This window comes from Xiphophorus hellerii, chromosome 15 (assembly GCF_003331165.1).
Source record: "Xiphophorus hellerii strain 12219 chromosome 15, Xiphophorus_hellerii-4.1, whole genome shotgun sequence".
Taxonomy (NCBI): Eukaryota; Metazoa; Chordata; class Actinopteri; order Cyprinodontiformes; family Poeciliidae; genus Xiphophorus; species Xiphophorus hellerii.
The window spans coordinates 20535875-20552678 of record NC_045686.1 but is presented as its reverse complement, the minus strand read 5'-3'; the positions used below and the strand labels follow the sequence as shown (position 1 = coordinate 20552678).

Sequence of the window (16804 nt, the reverse complement as noted above, 5' to 3'; positions counted from 1 at the left end):
CATTAATTTTTACATCTTGAATTTAAGTCTAGGCCATTCTAACACACAGAAATGCGTCGATCTTGATGTTTGACATGTCACTTTGGCTATGATTCAGCTCCTCACAAGGAATCCACTTCTGAAGGACTTTATTTAGGGCTATCTGAGGAAAGAGGGGTTAATGCAAAAGCATATCAGTTTTCAGTTTTTAAAAAAAAAGTTATTTAAAAAGAAAACAGCTAGCTAGCTTGCTAACTCAGGTTGAGACTTTTTTTTTCTGTTAATTTGCTGAAAGCTAATCAGAACTTTTTGCTGAAATTATTCCGTTTTGCTTCGTTTATTTGCTGCCGTACAGATTTGGAAGCACGGACCTGTTGGTAACCATCACATATTCGATATGACCACATCTTCGCTTATCTCAAAACCAAAGACGTCTAGAAAGGTCTGAACTGGATCTTGGCTCCCTTGATGAGACTTTAAAAAAAAAAAAATTAAGTCTGGTGTGGAGAATTAGTGAGGCAAATAATCAACATTTTGTTTATTCTAACTAATTCAAATAAAAGGCATTTAGGAAGTAATCGAGGACGAACTTGTTGTGATTTATAAAAGTCCCAAAATTTGCCTTGAGCCAACAGGACAGACGCCTCGTTGGAACCAAAACCCATCTTCACAAAGCTGGTTGCAGCTGCTGGGTTACAAGCTACCCCTAACGGGTGCTTGAATTATTATTATTTTTTTGTCCTGAATGTGCTGCATTTAAAATGCCTGATCATTTTTGGATGAGGGTCCTGCAGTGCAGCAGCAAGGGCTCAAGGCCGGCCCTGCATCTTGGCCCGACGCTTGCTGCATGGGGCCACTTTCTGCTGAGCACTGAGTTCCACATGGTTCCACATCAGGGGGAATTAAATCAACGCCGCCGCTGTCCGCATGTCAAGACTGCAGCAACAGCAGCTTGGCTGGATTTACTGAAGTTATGCATCCGCCTACTTGCTTGTAATTGCGCATATAAATGGAAACATGCACAAAATCTTTGCGATTTTTTTCTTTCTTTGAAGCAGACCTTTGTAAACATCTGAGTGTTAATGCTTTGACATACATAATGCAGCTCTTGTAGGTAACCACTAGATGAAATGGTGGATTCGAGTTTTTAAATTACATGCGATCATTGAGTTTATGGCTGTAATATGAAATATTCCAGAAATGACTCAGTAGCTACGTTTCCATTGACCATAAAACTCAGCAAATTGGAATTACAAAAAGAAATTCACTTATTGGAAACAGACCTTTTTTTTTTTTATTTCATGTTTATCAATAAATGTTTGCGCTAGCTTGGGGCGGTTTTTTTGCAAAACTACGACAGAAAACACACCGCATGTCAACGAAAAATTTTCTTTTTATTCTACAACGGCCATTAATTTATTTGTTGTTGATTGTTTCAACATTTTTTTTGTTTTTTTTATAATGGGACATTTCATAGTAGCATTATAGTCAAGTGGTTAATTTCTATCTCTAGTCCCATTGGTAAGCTGATGTATGGAGCAGCGTTTTGAATCACCGTACAATTGCAGCAATTTGATATTTCAAAAATAAATGTGCCAATTGGAAACATGCCAATTTAAAAAAAAAATGGGATGAGGTGTTTTTTGTGGCCATATTGAAATTGGCCACAAATTTTGCAAAACTGCGATGAAAACAATATTTTTTTGGCATGACACGAATCACAGGATCAGCAACCAGTTGTTGCCACTACTGCAATTCACGAGAGGAAGTGGTACTAGGATGATGGCGGCGTATGATTTTAACGACTTATTGCGTGAATGAACTTATTCACGCGTGAAATTGTGTTTTTTTCCAAAATTAGGGGAATATCGACAAAGTCTCACGCACAATTGCAACAGAAACGCAAACGGACACCACTTCTTTGGGTTAAACAAGTCCAATAAAACACGTCGCATTCGTTATATCTGTGGTTATAACGTGACAAAATGTAAAACAGTTCAAAGGAAGTGGCTACAGTTACTACTTTCTACAAAACTGAATGTATGAAAATGATGCAATCCTCCATATGCAGGACGTAAACGTCAGCAGACGGTTAAAGTGCTCCTGTGACCGAAGCTGTTAAAAAGTGATGACTAACACCCCACGCCTGGTTCTATTCATCACTTTTATTAACTGTTTCAACACATAACGGTAACAGGGAAGAGGGGATGGAGCAAGACGTGCACAAGACGTATCAAAGCTTTTTGCTGACGAGCCGAGTCAGCTGCTGCCACTCTTCCACTCGCTAATAAATGACAAAAGGGCCAGGTGGGGGGGTGGTGGGGGAGGAATAAAGAAACAAAAACAACAAATAAAGGTGGGAGCGTTAAAGGTAAAGGCCCTCCGGTGTGCCCTCCTGCTTCTTGTACAGGACGTTCTCCTTGGACTTTTTGAAGTCTTCGTTGGTGACTTTCATGCGGCGCTCTCGCAGCGCCATGAGGCCTGCCTCTGTGCAGATGGCCTGGAGGAGAAACGAGGAAACGGGAGAGGAAAAGTGTCAGACTTGTCTTGTGATGTTTTTTTTTTGTTGTTGTTTTTTTTTAGGCAGCAAAGATGTGAAACAGAATGCAGAAACATAGCCGGACGTGTGTGTGCGGGGGGTTCTATATTTTCCAATGAACTACCACAACAGGAACAATGGTTAGCTTAGCGTGTTCAGCAGGCTCAGCTGTGCAAAAACCTGCTGAAATGTTGAAACAAAACACTACTGACCTGTTCAGTAAAGCTGTATGAAGCGCACATAAATTCCTAAATGTTTCAGGGTTTTTTTTGTTGTAATTCCATCATGTGCCAAGAGATGGCAGCAAAGCCACAGCAGCGACCTGAGCTCCAGCGGAGAGATGCTATTGAATGGAAAGTTCACTTCACCTAATTAACTGCTGGCATCAATTAATTACAAAGCCAGCCGTAGAATTTTCCGTTTGAGCCACTTTGCCTTTGCTCCCCGCCCTCCGTTTGGATGAGGTTGGGATATCTAATCAATAAGTGACTGCAGCGGTAAGCAGAAACACACCAGGAAGAGCAGGAAATACAGAACCAAACACATTCCGGCTGATAAATCCCTGCAGATTACCAGACTGAAAGTACATAACTTTCAATCTGGTAAATAACGTAGAAAGAAAGGTTTTCTACACTGGACTTTTTCAATTTTGTGTGGAGGTCAATGTAGATGCTAAATTTTAATTTGAAGAAGTGCAGCTATGGTGCAGTACATGCCGACAGTTCCGCCTGGTTTATAAGTAAGCAATAAGTCAGTTAATCGCATGATAAATTAGAATAAACTGGATTGTTTCCATCCAGGCAACAATTATTGAAGGACGCTCCCGTTTCATATGGCTGAAATTTTGAAAAATGCTGTAAAACATTTGATTTGCTTCAAATGTCCTTTATTGATCCTGAAGGGAAATTAAATTATTCAGTACTAAGTAAGTAGTTTGCACTGTTATTTTTGTTTGGCAAAAGTCCTACCTGCCACTTTTGCCTGTTTTCCCCGTCTAATCTCAATGATTAAAAACGTTTTGAGACGCAATTTCGGTTACAGAGACTTCGCAATCCATTTTAATAATTGCAGTTTTTCTTTATTTATTTGGGGTACTTAAAATGTTTTCCAGCTCCAGTGTTGAACGTTTTTTTTAGAAATTAATGTGTTTTTTTGATCTTTGAGAGGGTGCAGTCACATTAATGTGCCATTCTTATTATTATATTAGATGAAAATGGTCTCAAAATGACAATATTCTCATTTATCGCAATAGTTTCTGGGACAATTTATCATCCAGCAAAATAGGTTATTGTGACAGGAAATCAGACGTGTCTGGTTCCTGTTTCTTGAGGACGTCTCACCTTAATGTCTGCTCCTGATAGGTCGTCTTTGGCCAAAATGAGGTCGTCCAGGGTGACGTCGTCTGCCACCGTCATTCTGCTGGTGTGGATCTGGAAGATTCTCCTTTTGGTCTTCTCATCCGGCAGAGGAAACTCGATCTTTCTGTCGATTCGCCCTGCGTGTGGAAACAAAAACGGATTAATAACATCTTTACGCACACGGTGCATTTACTAGCATTGAGTCTTTTGGGAATATCTAAGAAATAAACAAGATTGGAGGGGTTGCTATTTAATCTGCAGGATTTTGCTCTTTGTGACTAGATTGTGGAAAAAGAAAGAAAAAATACCTCCCTCTCTTAAAGAGAGCTGTTGATAATGTCAAGTGAATGTAATTCCTGGTGCACGTGACAATCTTTGTTTAAAGGAGCGCTGCCTTAAGGGAACATGCATTATAAATTCACATCTCAAAGCAGAGAAAGGGAAAAGCAGAAGAAAAAAAGACTTGACATTTCAATTTCCCCCTCCCTGCCATGACTCAGCAGAATGGAGCCATTTCCTGAGTGCCAGACAGATTTACAGTACTGCAGATATGAGAGCCAGAGCCGGGCGGCCTCTGAGCCAATCAGACGGTGTGCTGACCGGGTCTGATGAGGGCCGGGTCCAGCGTTTCTATCCGGTTGGTGGCCATGATCACTTTCACGTCGCCCCGCGAGTCGAAGCCGTCCAGCTGGTTGAGCAGCTCCAGCATGGTCCTCTGGATCTCCCTTTCGCCACCCGAGTTGGAGTCGTACCTTAAAAAAGACAGAAAATATGTTTTACAAATATCTACACATCAGTGGAGCTTCAAACCGAACCACGCCTGGTTCGGTTTGAAGCTGATGCCTGAATTATTTGGTACAAAACTCATAAAATCATGAATATTCAGACACTTCCAGCTCTGCCTTCTGCTTGCTTTGTTTCTTCCACTCTTAAAAAATATTTCTAGATACCAGTTGTGAAAATTAATATATCAGTCTATATATATATATATACCTAGAATTTCAAGATACAAGTGCAAGCTTATTTAAAATTCTTCCTCAGTATCAAAAACAATATAACTTTAGCCTATAATGTCAGAAATGCTGCAAGGCAGGTTTTTATATTATAAATGATCCAGGAAACAGAGATTTTGACCAGGATACTTAAATGTTTTTAGCAAATGTTGAATTAAACATATCTTCAACAAGACAATAAAAAGAACAACGCTTGCGCTCTGCATCACCTCGTCTTGTTGAGAATTGGACACAAACACAGAGATTATTTAGTGACACCAATCCAGCACCTTGACATCAGCGCAGGTGATTCATTACCGCTCTCGGTCTGAGTCAGCGCTCAGCAGACCTCCGCGTACCTCTTAGTGCCGATGGCGTCGATCTCGTCGATGAAGACGATGGACGGCGCGTGCTCCTCCGCCACCCGGAACAGCTCCCGCACGAGCTTGGGTCCGTCTCCGAGGTACTTCTGGATCAGCTCCGAGCCGACCACACGCAGGAAGGTGGCCGACGTCTGGTTGGCCACGGCCTTGGCGAGGAGCGTCTTACCTGGGAACGGCAGGACGGAGGTTTAAAACAAACCCTGACTCCAATAGTGTGATGTACGCTCCTCTGATCTGGGACAAACTTCCAGAAAACTGCAAAACAGTCGAAACGCTGAGTTCCCTTTGATTAATAATTACTGGAACATTGATCAATATATTTGCTGAAAGCATTTGACAAAATGTAAAGTTTATTGCTTGTTGAAGCAGTTACTGTGTTATGTTTTTATGGTGTAAAGTGCCTTGTTGATGAAATGTGCTCTACAAATCAACTTGGCTAAATTAATCAGCGTCATGGCGACCAAGGCACACAGCATAACGCATCACAAGCTGTGAACATCTCACCCAGAACGGCTCTGAGAAAGGAAAGAGCATGGCACACCTGTACGGCTGGGCGTTTATCGTATCGTTTAACATTTATCGTGATAAATTTATCATCATGTTAAGAATTTTGATTCGTTTTTCCATTAAATTCAAATTACATTGTTTAAAAAAAAAAATCCCCAAACTGTCAGTTTCGTCACAATTTCTATTTTTACCACTTATCCCAGCGTTTGTTCAATAAAATTGTCAGTCAATACCAATAGATTTGAAAATATGATTGAACGCAGTCATTGTATTGATACAAATCACACTTGTTTGTGTGACTGGTGTGGTAAATTTGTGTATGTGAGGCTGTGACCTTAAACATAAAATAATAAATGGTTTTTAGTGTTACTTTTATCGTTATCACAACTATATCACATAATATTGTGATAAAACTTTAAGTCCATATCGACTGATTACAGAGTTAATAAAAGTTAGCTTAAATCACAAAACCCTCACTTAGACTTTGTTTTACAGGGTTGTACTGAAAATCTTTCAATTATTTTGTGTTGGTTCCTTGCGCCAAAAACAACAAAGAATGTTAAAATGAACAGACCTGTGCCGGGAGGTCCGTACAGGATGACACCTTTGGGAGGCTTGATGCCCATCTCCTCGTAGTATTCAGGGTGTGTGAGCGGCAGCTCCACAGACTCCTAACAGCAAACAGTCAAAGTCAAGACAGCTTTATTCGTAGAGTATATTTCATACAAGAGAGAGATTCAAAAAGTTTTCCCTTTTGTAATGTCGGGCTAAGGTAAATGCTACAAACTGAATTCAAAGTTGTTCCTTTTCTGCTTAAACGCAGAAGGAGCCTAGCTTAAAAAGACACGACAAAAAAATAACTTTGTGTATTTAAGACGTTCGTTTGACTGCGTGCCACGCTGAACCTTAATCTCCTGGATCTGATTGTCCAGTCCTCCTATATCAGCGTAGGTTTCTTGGGGAGCTTTTTCCACTTTCATCACCGTCACCAAGGGGTCGGTGTCGTCCATTAGCACCCCGATCACAGCATGAACCTGCAGGCACACACAACTAGCGTCTACTTTACCGTGGAACAAACATAGATACACACCAGCTGAGGCTTTGCCCACACCTCACCTTGTGGTTGAGCAGAACGGAGCAGCCTGGCTCCAGCAGATCCTTATCCACGAAGGACAGGATGCTGACGTAGTGCTCCGATCCCACCGACGTGGAAACGATGGCGTGGTTGTCGTCTATGATTTCTTCCAGGGTGCCTACCGACATGGGGGTTCCTCGCAGGTCGTCCACCTTTGACCTTTCCTCCTGTTAAAGCAGGAAGGGAGCAAACACTCACACACGTGATCGCCAGAGAGACGAGACAAGAGGCGAGCGTCGGAACGAAGGCTGACCTCCTGTTTCTCTTCTAGAGGCTTCATCTGCTCCTGGTTCCTGATGAACTCCTCCTCCATCAGCAGGTAGTCTTTGATCCGTTCCTGCTTCAGCAGCTTCAAGCGGCACTGAGTGTGAGGTGTGACTGGAACACAGACAGACCGCTTTGTGTGAAATAAACTGGGCTGAAATGATTCATCCGATTAATCGTGATGAATCGATTATCGAATTAATTGCAAACTGATTTGACGATAAATTACTTGTTAACTGGAGATTAATCGTGATTAATCGATTGTCAAAACAATCATCTACTAATTTAGATATTGATTAATTGTTAACTGGTGTTCGTAGACTCAAAAAAGACTAATTGTTGAAAGGACAACACATTTAGAGCAGTAATTAAGCCAAAACTGTAATCATGATGAATCAATTGTTAGCGATTAATCGTTAAATGGAGTAGAAAGACAAAAAGACATAACCAACTGCTGACAGAACAACATGTTCCGGTCAGCAATTAAGTCAAAACTGTACAAAATAAATACATTTTACATTTAAAGAAATAGCAAAAAAAACTCTTCGTCGTCTGTAAATATGTTTTACCTAGATCTTAGCAAATGGCTTATTTTTAGCATTACCTGGTCCAAACTGTGTAAAAAAATTTTTTAAATCCTATTAAGCACGTTCTTCTATCCAATTATTAATCAGCTAATACAAAAATGAATCAACAGATCATCCCTGCTCTGCATTGATGTTAAGTCAGGTGGAAAGGGCTGAACGTTTTGACATTAGAAGTCTTTCTTAGCTGTTTTTTTGCTACAAATGATCAAGCACTCAGTAAATGAATGCTGTTGTTGCATTTTATGCAATAAAATGCTTATTTTCTTATTTTAAAAAGCAATGAAATTATTTGTGTATTTGTATTTTTATGCATTTCTAATACTGTATAAAAATTTGAAGAACATACCAATTTTTAAAAAATCCAATTAATTGATTAATCGTCACAATAATCGACAGAATAAATCACCCAGATGTTGACTTAATGGTTTACTCCTACTTTATATGGATGGACAGTTTGGATTTTAATTTGGACTCGTTCCATTGTAATGCTGCATGCAGCCAGGTTTTTGTACATAATGCCAAAAACGGACATGTTGCCAGATAACAGTGCGTTTTCACTTCTTTACCTAGTGGAAGTTTGCTAGCGGCATCGGGACCCTTTGTCTTCTTCTTCTTCTTCCCCACTCTGGTTGGAATTGGAGGTTCATACTTCTTCTTTTTATCCTTTTAATAGAAATGAATGACAGCAAAATTTTAAAAAAAAAACCCTGTTAAAGACTTGGCAACAGAATATAGTAATGAAGTACTTAAGCGATCACGCTTCACAAAAAAAAAACAAGGATACATAAGTAGTTTATTGTTTGTAGATTTACTATATTGACTGTTTAATTAATCTTCTGCATATAAAATTTTGCTAAATCATTTTTTATGTTGTGTGTTTTCCTACTGAATGGAAGTGGAATCATTTTTACTGTGGTCGATTAATCGACCAATGACGACAGTCTACTCTATAATTTTCTATTATTGTTCTTGTGCTGAAGCAAGTTCAGAACCAGGACTTGGCATCTCAACACGCTGTCCACATGTATTACGATTCTGAAGCTTATTTTCGGAGCACAACTGTTGTGTTAAACTGTTGTGTTAATTGAAGCCAACACCGCAATGTGCGCGATTTTCAGCTGTTATAACAGTTTTGATATGTGCACCAAATAGTAATATCTACCACAACTGGTAGCAAAAAGTCACCTTGTCATCCTTCTTGCCTCCTCCCGGACCGTGACCTCCACTCTGGCTTTGACCCTGGGAAAATAAACAAGATCCAGTAAAGCAGTAATTAAGTTCAGAATGAATTGCCATGAATGTGTTATTTTTCTAAAAGCATTGTTTTCCTTGAGAAAGCTAGCTCGTTGCTATCTGCAACCTGCCAAGTCAGAAGCGACACTTAGCTTTTTACTGTAAATGCAAACTATAAAAATTGTAAAACTATTTAAAAAAACATCAACGAAAACAGAACATTTAATAAAAGTAGAACAACAGACTATAAGTGTAGTTTAAAAATTAATAACTTAGTACATGAAAAAGAGAAACACAAACCCCTCTAGCTAAAAAGAAGCTAATGCTGCTAGCTTTAGGCTAAATGATCGTTTGCTGCCTTTAAAATAGCTAGCCGCTTCACAAATAAAATACGCAGCCATAAATATCGACTACGCGGTGTAAACTGTGACGCTAAAAGTGAAGCCATAGTCACAAAAGTAGGTTTTAGACCACAACTGATATATTAATTATCCGTGGCAAAAATTGCTTGCTCACTTACCATGGTTGCTTGTCGACTGAATGTGACGTCACGTCATACGGCAACAACACAGGGCACAAAAAAAGGCGCCCGTCCTGTCAGCCCACGTGTGTATTGAAACAGTCGTGTGTATCAGCACCGCAAGCCCGGCTAGCTCAGTCGGTAGAGCATGAGACTCTTAATCTCAGGGTCGTGGGTTCGAGCCCCACGTTGGGCGACTGCATTTTTAAATTTGTGATTATGTTGTGACTGTAGTTAGCTTGATAAAATAATAGTACCGTAGGTAATAGTAATAATACAAGAACTCTTTCAAACCCAGTAAGACAGGTTTGTCTAAAAAGATTTGATATTATTTTTGGACATTTTGATGATTATGGCTTACAGATAATAAACTCCAAATCCAGCGTCCCAGAAACCTAGAATATCATATAAGATCATGTAAAACCATATTTCAAACATAAATGTCAGGATTGTACAAAGTATGCTTAATTCTGTGCACTCTGGGTGCAAGTTAAAATGTGGAAAAGATTAAAGGGGCATGAAGTCTTTTGCAATTCACTGTAATGCACTTTCTGTAGAGAATTGACAAAAACGAGGAAAACTTCAAGGTATTGACAAGTGTGTCCTCTATTGGGGTGTGTGTGTGTGTGTGGGTGTGTGTGTGTGTGTGTGTGGGGGTGTGTGTGTGTGTGTGTGTGTGTGTGTGGGTGTGGGTGTGTGTGGGCGTGTGTGGGGGTGTGTGGGCGTGTGTGTGTGTTTCAGCCCTGCATATTGGATGCAGCCCTGCTATCAGTGACTCTCTTGGTGCTGCCGTGTCTCAGAATGGAGCCTCAACAAAAGAGTCTTTGTATGCCAGTCCGAGTCTCCGCTGTCCCACATGCATACATGCATTAGCACATGACATGCTCATTGCACACAAACTGGAGCTAGCAGCACACAGGCACTGGTTCAAAGCTATTATTATCTGTGTAGGCACTGCTTCTCTGACTCCCTGTTAAGAATAATTTTTGAGCTATTCCGTGTGAAAGAGTTTGTCTCCGTAGTGAAAAGGGGATCTTTCAGAATTCAAATTATTTCGGGGCGTTTGTGCCCTGGTGTCAACGCTGAAAAATGTATCAAATTTTCTGTGCTTGCAGGAAGAGAAAAGTTCGCGAAAAAGTTTGAACGTGAATAAAAACAACAGGGATTCACATTGACAGCTTGCGACTGCGGTCCGTAAAGACAGGTGCTCAGCATTGTGCTTGAAATCTTTGTCGTCTTGTCTTACGCCTCCGTTGATTCCCACAGACAAGTGTATAACGGTTTTCACTCAGGGCATCATGTCGTGTTGGAAATTGCTGCTCCTGAGAAAGAACACATTTCGAGTGCAGAGATTCAGCTGCAGCAAAGAAGGCTTAAGGACAGGGGCGTCCAAATATTAGGAACGATTTTTGCGCCAGTTGAAGAACAGAGCAAATGTGACACAGCACAAGCGTACGGTTGAAATTTTAGGTTGTTTAAAAATGGAAGTTATCAGAATTTTTTTTTAAATTTTTCATTAGACACGTAGCTTTAAACAAAAAAAAAAACAACTACAAACAAATGTCAGATGTTTGTGAAAAGTGGTGCCACAAACATTTGGCAACTTTTAACAAAGAATCGACCTTCGCCTTTTCAATTCTTCCCCCACTGTTGTTGACAGAAGACTGAAAACACAACCCACGAAGTCTTACTTTTGTCTAGTTTCATCCTAGTTCACCTGAAATAATTCAAAACTAACTCATAAGTAGCTTTTTAGCAAGATACAGGAGTTTGTTTAGAGTCAATAATTCCTTAATGTTGATGGAAAAGTTCTAGTTCCACTGGCAGATTATTTCATTTAAAACATGGGAACATTTCTTGGCATAAATGAAATTATCTGCCTATGGAACTAGTATGTTTTCATCACTATTAAGGAATTTTTCCACTTACATCAAAGTATTATATCAAATGCTGAAAATGTACTTGTGAGTTAGCTTAGTTTCATATATTTATCAAGTTTTCTACTAATTCTAGACAAAGACCAAGAAAACAGAAAGCCTTCTGTTGTGCACCCAGTTCTTGTTTATTTTACTGATTCTCAGTTATATCTTGTAGTAACAATCCACCAAAACATAGAAATAACTACACAAATCATAAATAAATAAAAAAAACTACTTTCATATGACATTCACATGGAAGGATCAGAACATCATCAGCAACAGAAAGAAAGAAAAAAACTAAGTTCATGAGAAGAAGAGATTATGGTGCAAAATCACTTTATTCCTTTTTCGTTAACAACTCATTTCTTCTTCTCTTTTTTTTTCTATACAAACACTGCATATAAGCCAGGCATTATCGCCCCCTAACAGGCTGTAGTGAGAACTGAATTCTGTTTTTGACCGAAACAACAAGGCTCTTAAACGTTTCTGACACAACATGCCCCTCCCCCTCAGAGAGAGATATTAAGACAATAAGTTAATGATGCCATATATCCAATCACAATGTATATTAAAATACTTGGATAGATTTGAGGTATTTATTTTTATTAAATGTCCGACGATCTGCTTTCGCTCTTTGGTAATCAGAAGCACTTCAGCTCAAGTCTCAGCTGGAAAAGCAAAACGATGGCGGCTGGAAAATGGTCCAGTCCAAGTCACTTCAGCATCTTGACCGATGAAGACAACTGTGCCGCCAGCTCTTTCAAGTGTCAACAAGTCATTTTCCATTTTTTTGCGGTCAGCGACTCCACTGACACTTTAACAACCATCGGGGTCTTCTGTGGTTTTCTGCAATCAGAGCGAGACCACTGGAAAAAAATAAAAATAAATATATATATATATATATACAGTATATATATATATATATATATATATATATATATATATATATAGTTGTGACAAATAGATTGTGCAGGTTTTCAGATCGTATAAATAAACCTGAAGCACTTGGACAAAAGGTGTTGTGTGGCGGGATAAAGGAGTTTTTGCACCTCAAATGGCTGCCATTACTTTCATCGATTGCTCTAGTTACACAGGGAACCTAATGAAATGTCACCAAAATAAACCACGAAATGAAGAGCAGACAGATCCAAACATAAACTCTTTTACAGTTTTTGGTGGCATTTTGAGGAACTAAGAAAGTTGTTTTGTTCAAGCACTTAGGAATTATTATTCCTATGATGCTTTAGGAGACGTTTGTCATCCATCTTTGGGAACGATAAAACAAATCTGACCCAGAGCTCAAACCAAATATACAAAAATATACATATATATGCTGCCGGCTCGGGTTAGAGTCCAGACCAACTGGGGCTTTGGGCTCCTCGTGAGCCGCTAGCAGGCGTTCGTGCGCCGATGCGCCCTGGACAAAGCGAGACCCGGGCGTGGAGGCGCTGGGCGTAGCAGCTGAGGAGGTGGGGGTCTTGTAGGCCACAGAGGGCTGAGGTGTGAGTGGCGTCTGGGGGAGCTGGCGGCGCCCACGGGTCTGAGCGCTGGTACCAGACAGCGGCTTCGTCACTGTGCTTCCCTGCTGGGGAAAAACAACCACACTGTCACTTTAAGGCAGGCCTGGGCAATAATCAATAAGAATATAAATCGCAATAGACACGTGATCAATATCAACGAATAATACGTCCGAACCGCACGGCATTCTGGGAGATCTAGGGAGAGGAAAGGCTTTAGCTAGCTAAGCTAGGCTGGTGGAATCAACTGACTCACTCCCTCTTTGGTTGCCTAGCAACAAAATGCTGGGTAAGAAGCAGTTTCATTTGACAAACTAAGCCTTCAGAAATAAAAAAAAAAAGAAAAAAAGAAAGCAGCGGATTGAGGCGGTGTGAGCTTCACACAAGATGCGCTAAAAACAAAACCTGACGGCTGCGGACGCCGCAAAGCTGCGGGAGTTGCGCCGGGCGAAGAGAGGCGATCAGTTTATCCCAACTGTAAATAATTTAAATAGTTAAATAGATAGTCTGACATGCGCAGTAAAGTGGCTGCTGACGCAATGTGACTTCTTACGTGACGACATAAGGCTGCTGTGCGGGCGGGTTTGATGCCTATGACGTGTGGACGGACGTCATAAAGTCAGGGTCTTTATTTGCTCGTTCTCTTTCCCTAAACGTCACTTCGCACTCGTTCCTTGCAGAGCCGGTTGTTGTAGCAGAAAACCTAAATCTTAACTTCAAACCTGAGGAATAATCATGCCAAGTAGACAGAGTTTGCCATCCGTAGAGACCCAGACCGTCACCGTGGAAGCCCTGATGGCTGCGGTCGACCCGTTTTTCAGAAACATCACGCCGAAGGAGTGGTTGGGACTGGCAGATGGAAACCCAGAACCCAGCACCACCTGTGCTCTGCGTGAGCCTTTTGGAGACATCTTGGAGCTGTTTACATGCAACGTTCTGCATAGTCTCCACAAGGAAAGCTGCACTATGAAGGACTTGAAGGCGGGCGTGGGCAACAAAGTTCCCGAAACCTTCGCTAAAGTCCTGGAGATCGACGAAGACATCAGTACCGAGCACACACAGAATTTAAACAGGCTCATTGTGCAATATCTGCTGGCTAGAGTCAATCACAGCTTGGACTCAGGTGCTCCAAGAGATCATGTTGAGCAAGCACCTTGTATGTCAATAATCAGACATATGGTTGATGAAACCAATTTGGTCATGCAGGACCTTTCGGATAGATTGCGCGCATCTGGTGAGGAATTCAAGAAACCAGCCGACGGTAAAACTTGTGAGCCGAAATCTAAGATTAAAGGTCTGATGGGGAAGATCAAGAAATTTTTCAGAAATTTCACTGGTAAACATTCATCGAAGGTGGCTCCAATGATCATCCAGGAGCAACCAAAAACCTCTCTGGCTGAAAACAAGTACACGCTGAGCATCCAGGTGGAAGATGTCGACAACCTTTCGGACATTAAAGGATGTATAGCAGAAGCTCGGCCGGCCAAAGACAACAACAGAACTACGGCCATGGCAGCCGTTATTTCTCTAGAAGTCCAGGCAACCGCAGAGTTACACAAAGAGCCTAAGGTTGATAAAATCTCACCTGCTGAGCCGTTCGTTCCTCTTGATGTTGCAGATGTGGAGAACTCTGTACCAGAGACTCAGTCAACCAAAGATTCACAGGAAATAGAAGGGAAGCCAAAGTTGGTTGAAATCTCATCCATGGAAGCCTTCTTTCATCCGGTGATCTTGTTGACTGAAAATCTGCTGGAAAACGAACCAGAAACAGAGTCCATCAGCAAACCAGAGGAAGGCCAGTCTGAAGAGGTAGAGATGAGAAAAACGGCCGTGAGAAGCCTGGTCAGAGATGTGATCAAGAAGATTATTGACAAGTCAGGACACAAATACTACCTCTAGAGGAATACAATGCTATCTGTGACCGACTCTTTGAGAAACTCTGGTCTGAAACCAAACCCAGAGTCCTCACCATTAGCCCGGACAAGATTACACACCAGGGAAAGGCCATCTTCAAGGATCTGCTGAAGGTGTGCAACAAGGCAAAGAACATCCTCCTTCTCCTGCAGGCAGGTACACCTGCCTGCAGGAGGTGTACCTGCAGGTGTACACCTCCTGTTGTCAGTACATAGAGAGAAATGTACTGACAACAATGGAAAACCGACTTCAGCCTCGGTGGAAGACGATCAGTCCATTAAAAAGGCTTTCAGGGAAGCGGTAGAAAACCTCCAAGAAAACCAACACAGGCTTTACATTTGGCTGTAATTCATTTACAGCCATATGTAATTCTGAGGGAAATTTAGTATAGTTAGTTCATTTTAGATTTCCCATTGATTTTTCTCCTATTTCAACTCTGCCAGTGCCCATTATGACGCTTTTATATGGCAGCCTAGAGCTTCCCCCTTTTGATTGACACCGCATTCAACCAATAATGTTTTGAAATGGCTTTTACTGAGCCAATAATATCCAGAGAGCGGTTTGAGCTCATTTTGACATGCCTGTATTCTTTCTGGAATATTTCTGACGGGTCAACTCGGAGTCAGGCTCTGTGCGCCCTCATGCGTAACGGAGTTTACAAAACCTTTTCTCACCAACGGAGAGCCACGTTGTCAGAACGTGTCAAAACTGGACGCATTTCTTAAATAGAACTTCAACACAACTCACTGGAGTGGATAATTATGGCCGTAAGAGTGCTGCTAAGTTTTGGATTTTAGAATACCGGAAGCTTTTAGTCATCCGCTGCTACAGTCAGAGCGAGGTGGGTAGAGCGTACCGTACGAGCGCGCGTGGGGGGAGGAAGTAGAAGGTACCGCTAGAGAGCGGGAGAGAGGGGGGGCAAAGTCAGTACGGCTCGAGAGCGGGCCGGGAGGAAGCGGGGCTTATGTACCGTTAGCGGGTTAGGGTTAGCCCTGTTGTAGGGCTAGAAACTGTCGGAACTCTGTCTCATGCCGTCGCAATCACGGAGTTGTCCCATATTTGGCCGTTAAGTGTGCGTCCCGTATTGAACCGATACATAACTGTCCGATAGACACGCCTATAATACACACACCAACACTATGTTTAATAATAATGACCGAAATAAAACACAGGAAATATTAAGGTCAGCTACATTCTCGTGGCGGGAGCTGAAAGGACCCCAGAACGCCGCGCACCGTCGCTGAACGTCACGGTTGCCTAGAGACGAACACTACGCAGCCGCGGTGAGCTGCTATCAACCCGCGTCTTTTTAAAACGTCCACTAACGGATTCCATGTCCTTAGAAGCAAAAACGCTTTCAAAAATACAGACGTGAGTGAAAAGACGCGCATTATGAGCTGAACAATTTCAGAGAGGATGGATACCGTGTACATCGAAAGTCAAAAAAAAAAAAAAAAAAGTGTCCGTCGTGGCGCAGTGTGCTGGACAGAGTGGATCAGGAGAGGAACTGCAGACCCGTCAGAACCTAAAGAACCTGAAATCAGCGTCTCTTCATCTTCAATTATCTCCTGAGGCTGATATGGTACAGAACATTTAGCTATGATTTTAGTTTCTTATTGTGATTTTAGTTGATTTGAGTTTGATTATTATTGCTTAGGATGTTGAGTTTGGATATTTAATAAATAATAGCATTAGCCAAAATAAGTGGCCATTTAAAGAACAAATCATACTGATAGATTAACACTAAATAGATAAATAGTTTCTACATTACATTACTTTCTGTGTGTTTTATTCAAAAATGTTGATATATTTTATAAATAGTTGTCCATTTAATGTATTACTTCATAAATATTTTATTAATGTGGTTTACCAGTTTGGATAATCTGACTTCCTATCAATGAAGAAAAAACATGCTAAGCAAAAATGCACCAGTCTTGCAGGCCAGGGGCTAAGGGGG

At 41.1% G+C, this 16804-nt stretch overlaps 2 protein-coding genes and 1 non-coding gene across 3 annotated transcripts; 2 read left to right on the top strand and 1 right to left on the bottom strand.

The window, feature by feature from the left end:
- Nucleotides 1–2124: 2124 nt before the first annotated feature.
- Nucleotides 2125–9559, bottom strand: LOC116734493 (26S proteasome regulatory subunit 4). The gene is made up of 11 exons (XM_032585925.1): nt 9498–9559; nt 8930–8983; nt 8311–8407; nt 7147–7271; nt 6875–7060; nt 6664–6792; nt 6333–6429; nt 5228–5417; nt 4477–4628; nt 3859–4013; nt 2125–2479 (listed from the first exon to the last, which is right to left on the bottom strand). Exons 1-11 carry the CDS (start codon nt 9498–9500, stop codon nt 2345–2347), a joined length of 1323 nt encoding a protein of 440 aa, XP_032441816.1. The 5' UTR covers nt 9501–9559; the 3' UTR covers nt 2125–2344.
- A 61-nt stretch (nt 9560–9620) lies between these two features.
- trnak-cuu (transfer RNA lysine (anticodon CUU)) lies at nt 9621–9693 on the top strand. The gene has a single exon. It is a non-coding gene; the product is annotated as a tRNA-Lys (tRNA).
- Nucleotides 9694–12360: 2667 nt separating this feature from the next.
- On the top strand, nt 12361–14832 carry LOC116734615 (uncharacterized). Its single transcript, XM_032586104.1, has 2 exons — nt 12361–12814; nt 13553–14832. Exon 2 carries the CDS (start codon nt 13669–13671, stop codon nt 14830–14832), a length of 1164 nt encoding a protein of 387 aa, XP_032441995.1. The 5' UTR covers nt 12361–12814; nt 13553–13668.
- The last annotated feature ends 1972 nt before the right edge of the window (nt 14833–16804 follow it).

Coding starts and splice junctions, on each gene's coding strand:
- LOC116734493 (XM_032585925.1), bottom strand. Junction 6,793..6,874: donor CCGTTCTGCTCAACCACAAG/GTGAGGTGTGGG, acceptor GTGTGCCTGCAG/GTTCATGCTGTGATCGGGGT. Junction 4,629..5,227: donor GACGCCATCGGCACTAAGAG/GTACGCGGAGGT, acceptor GTCTTTTTTAAG/GTACGACTCCAACTCGGGTG.
- LOC116734615 (XM_032586104.1), top strand. CDS start 13,669: ATGCCAAGTAGACAGAGTTTGCCATCCGTAGAGACCCAGACCGTCACC.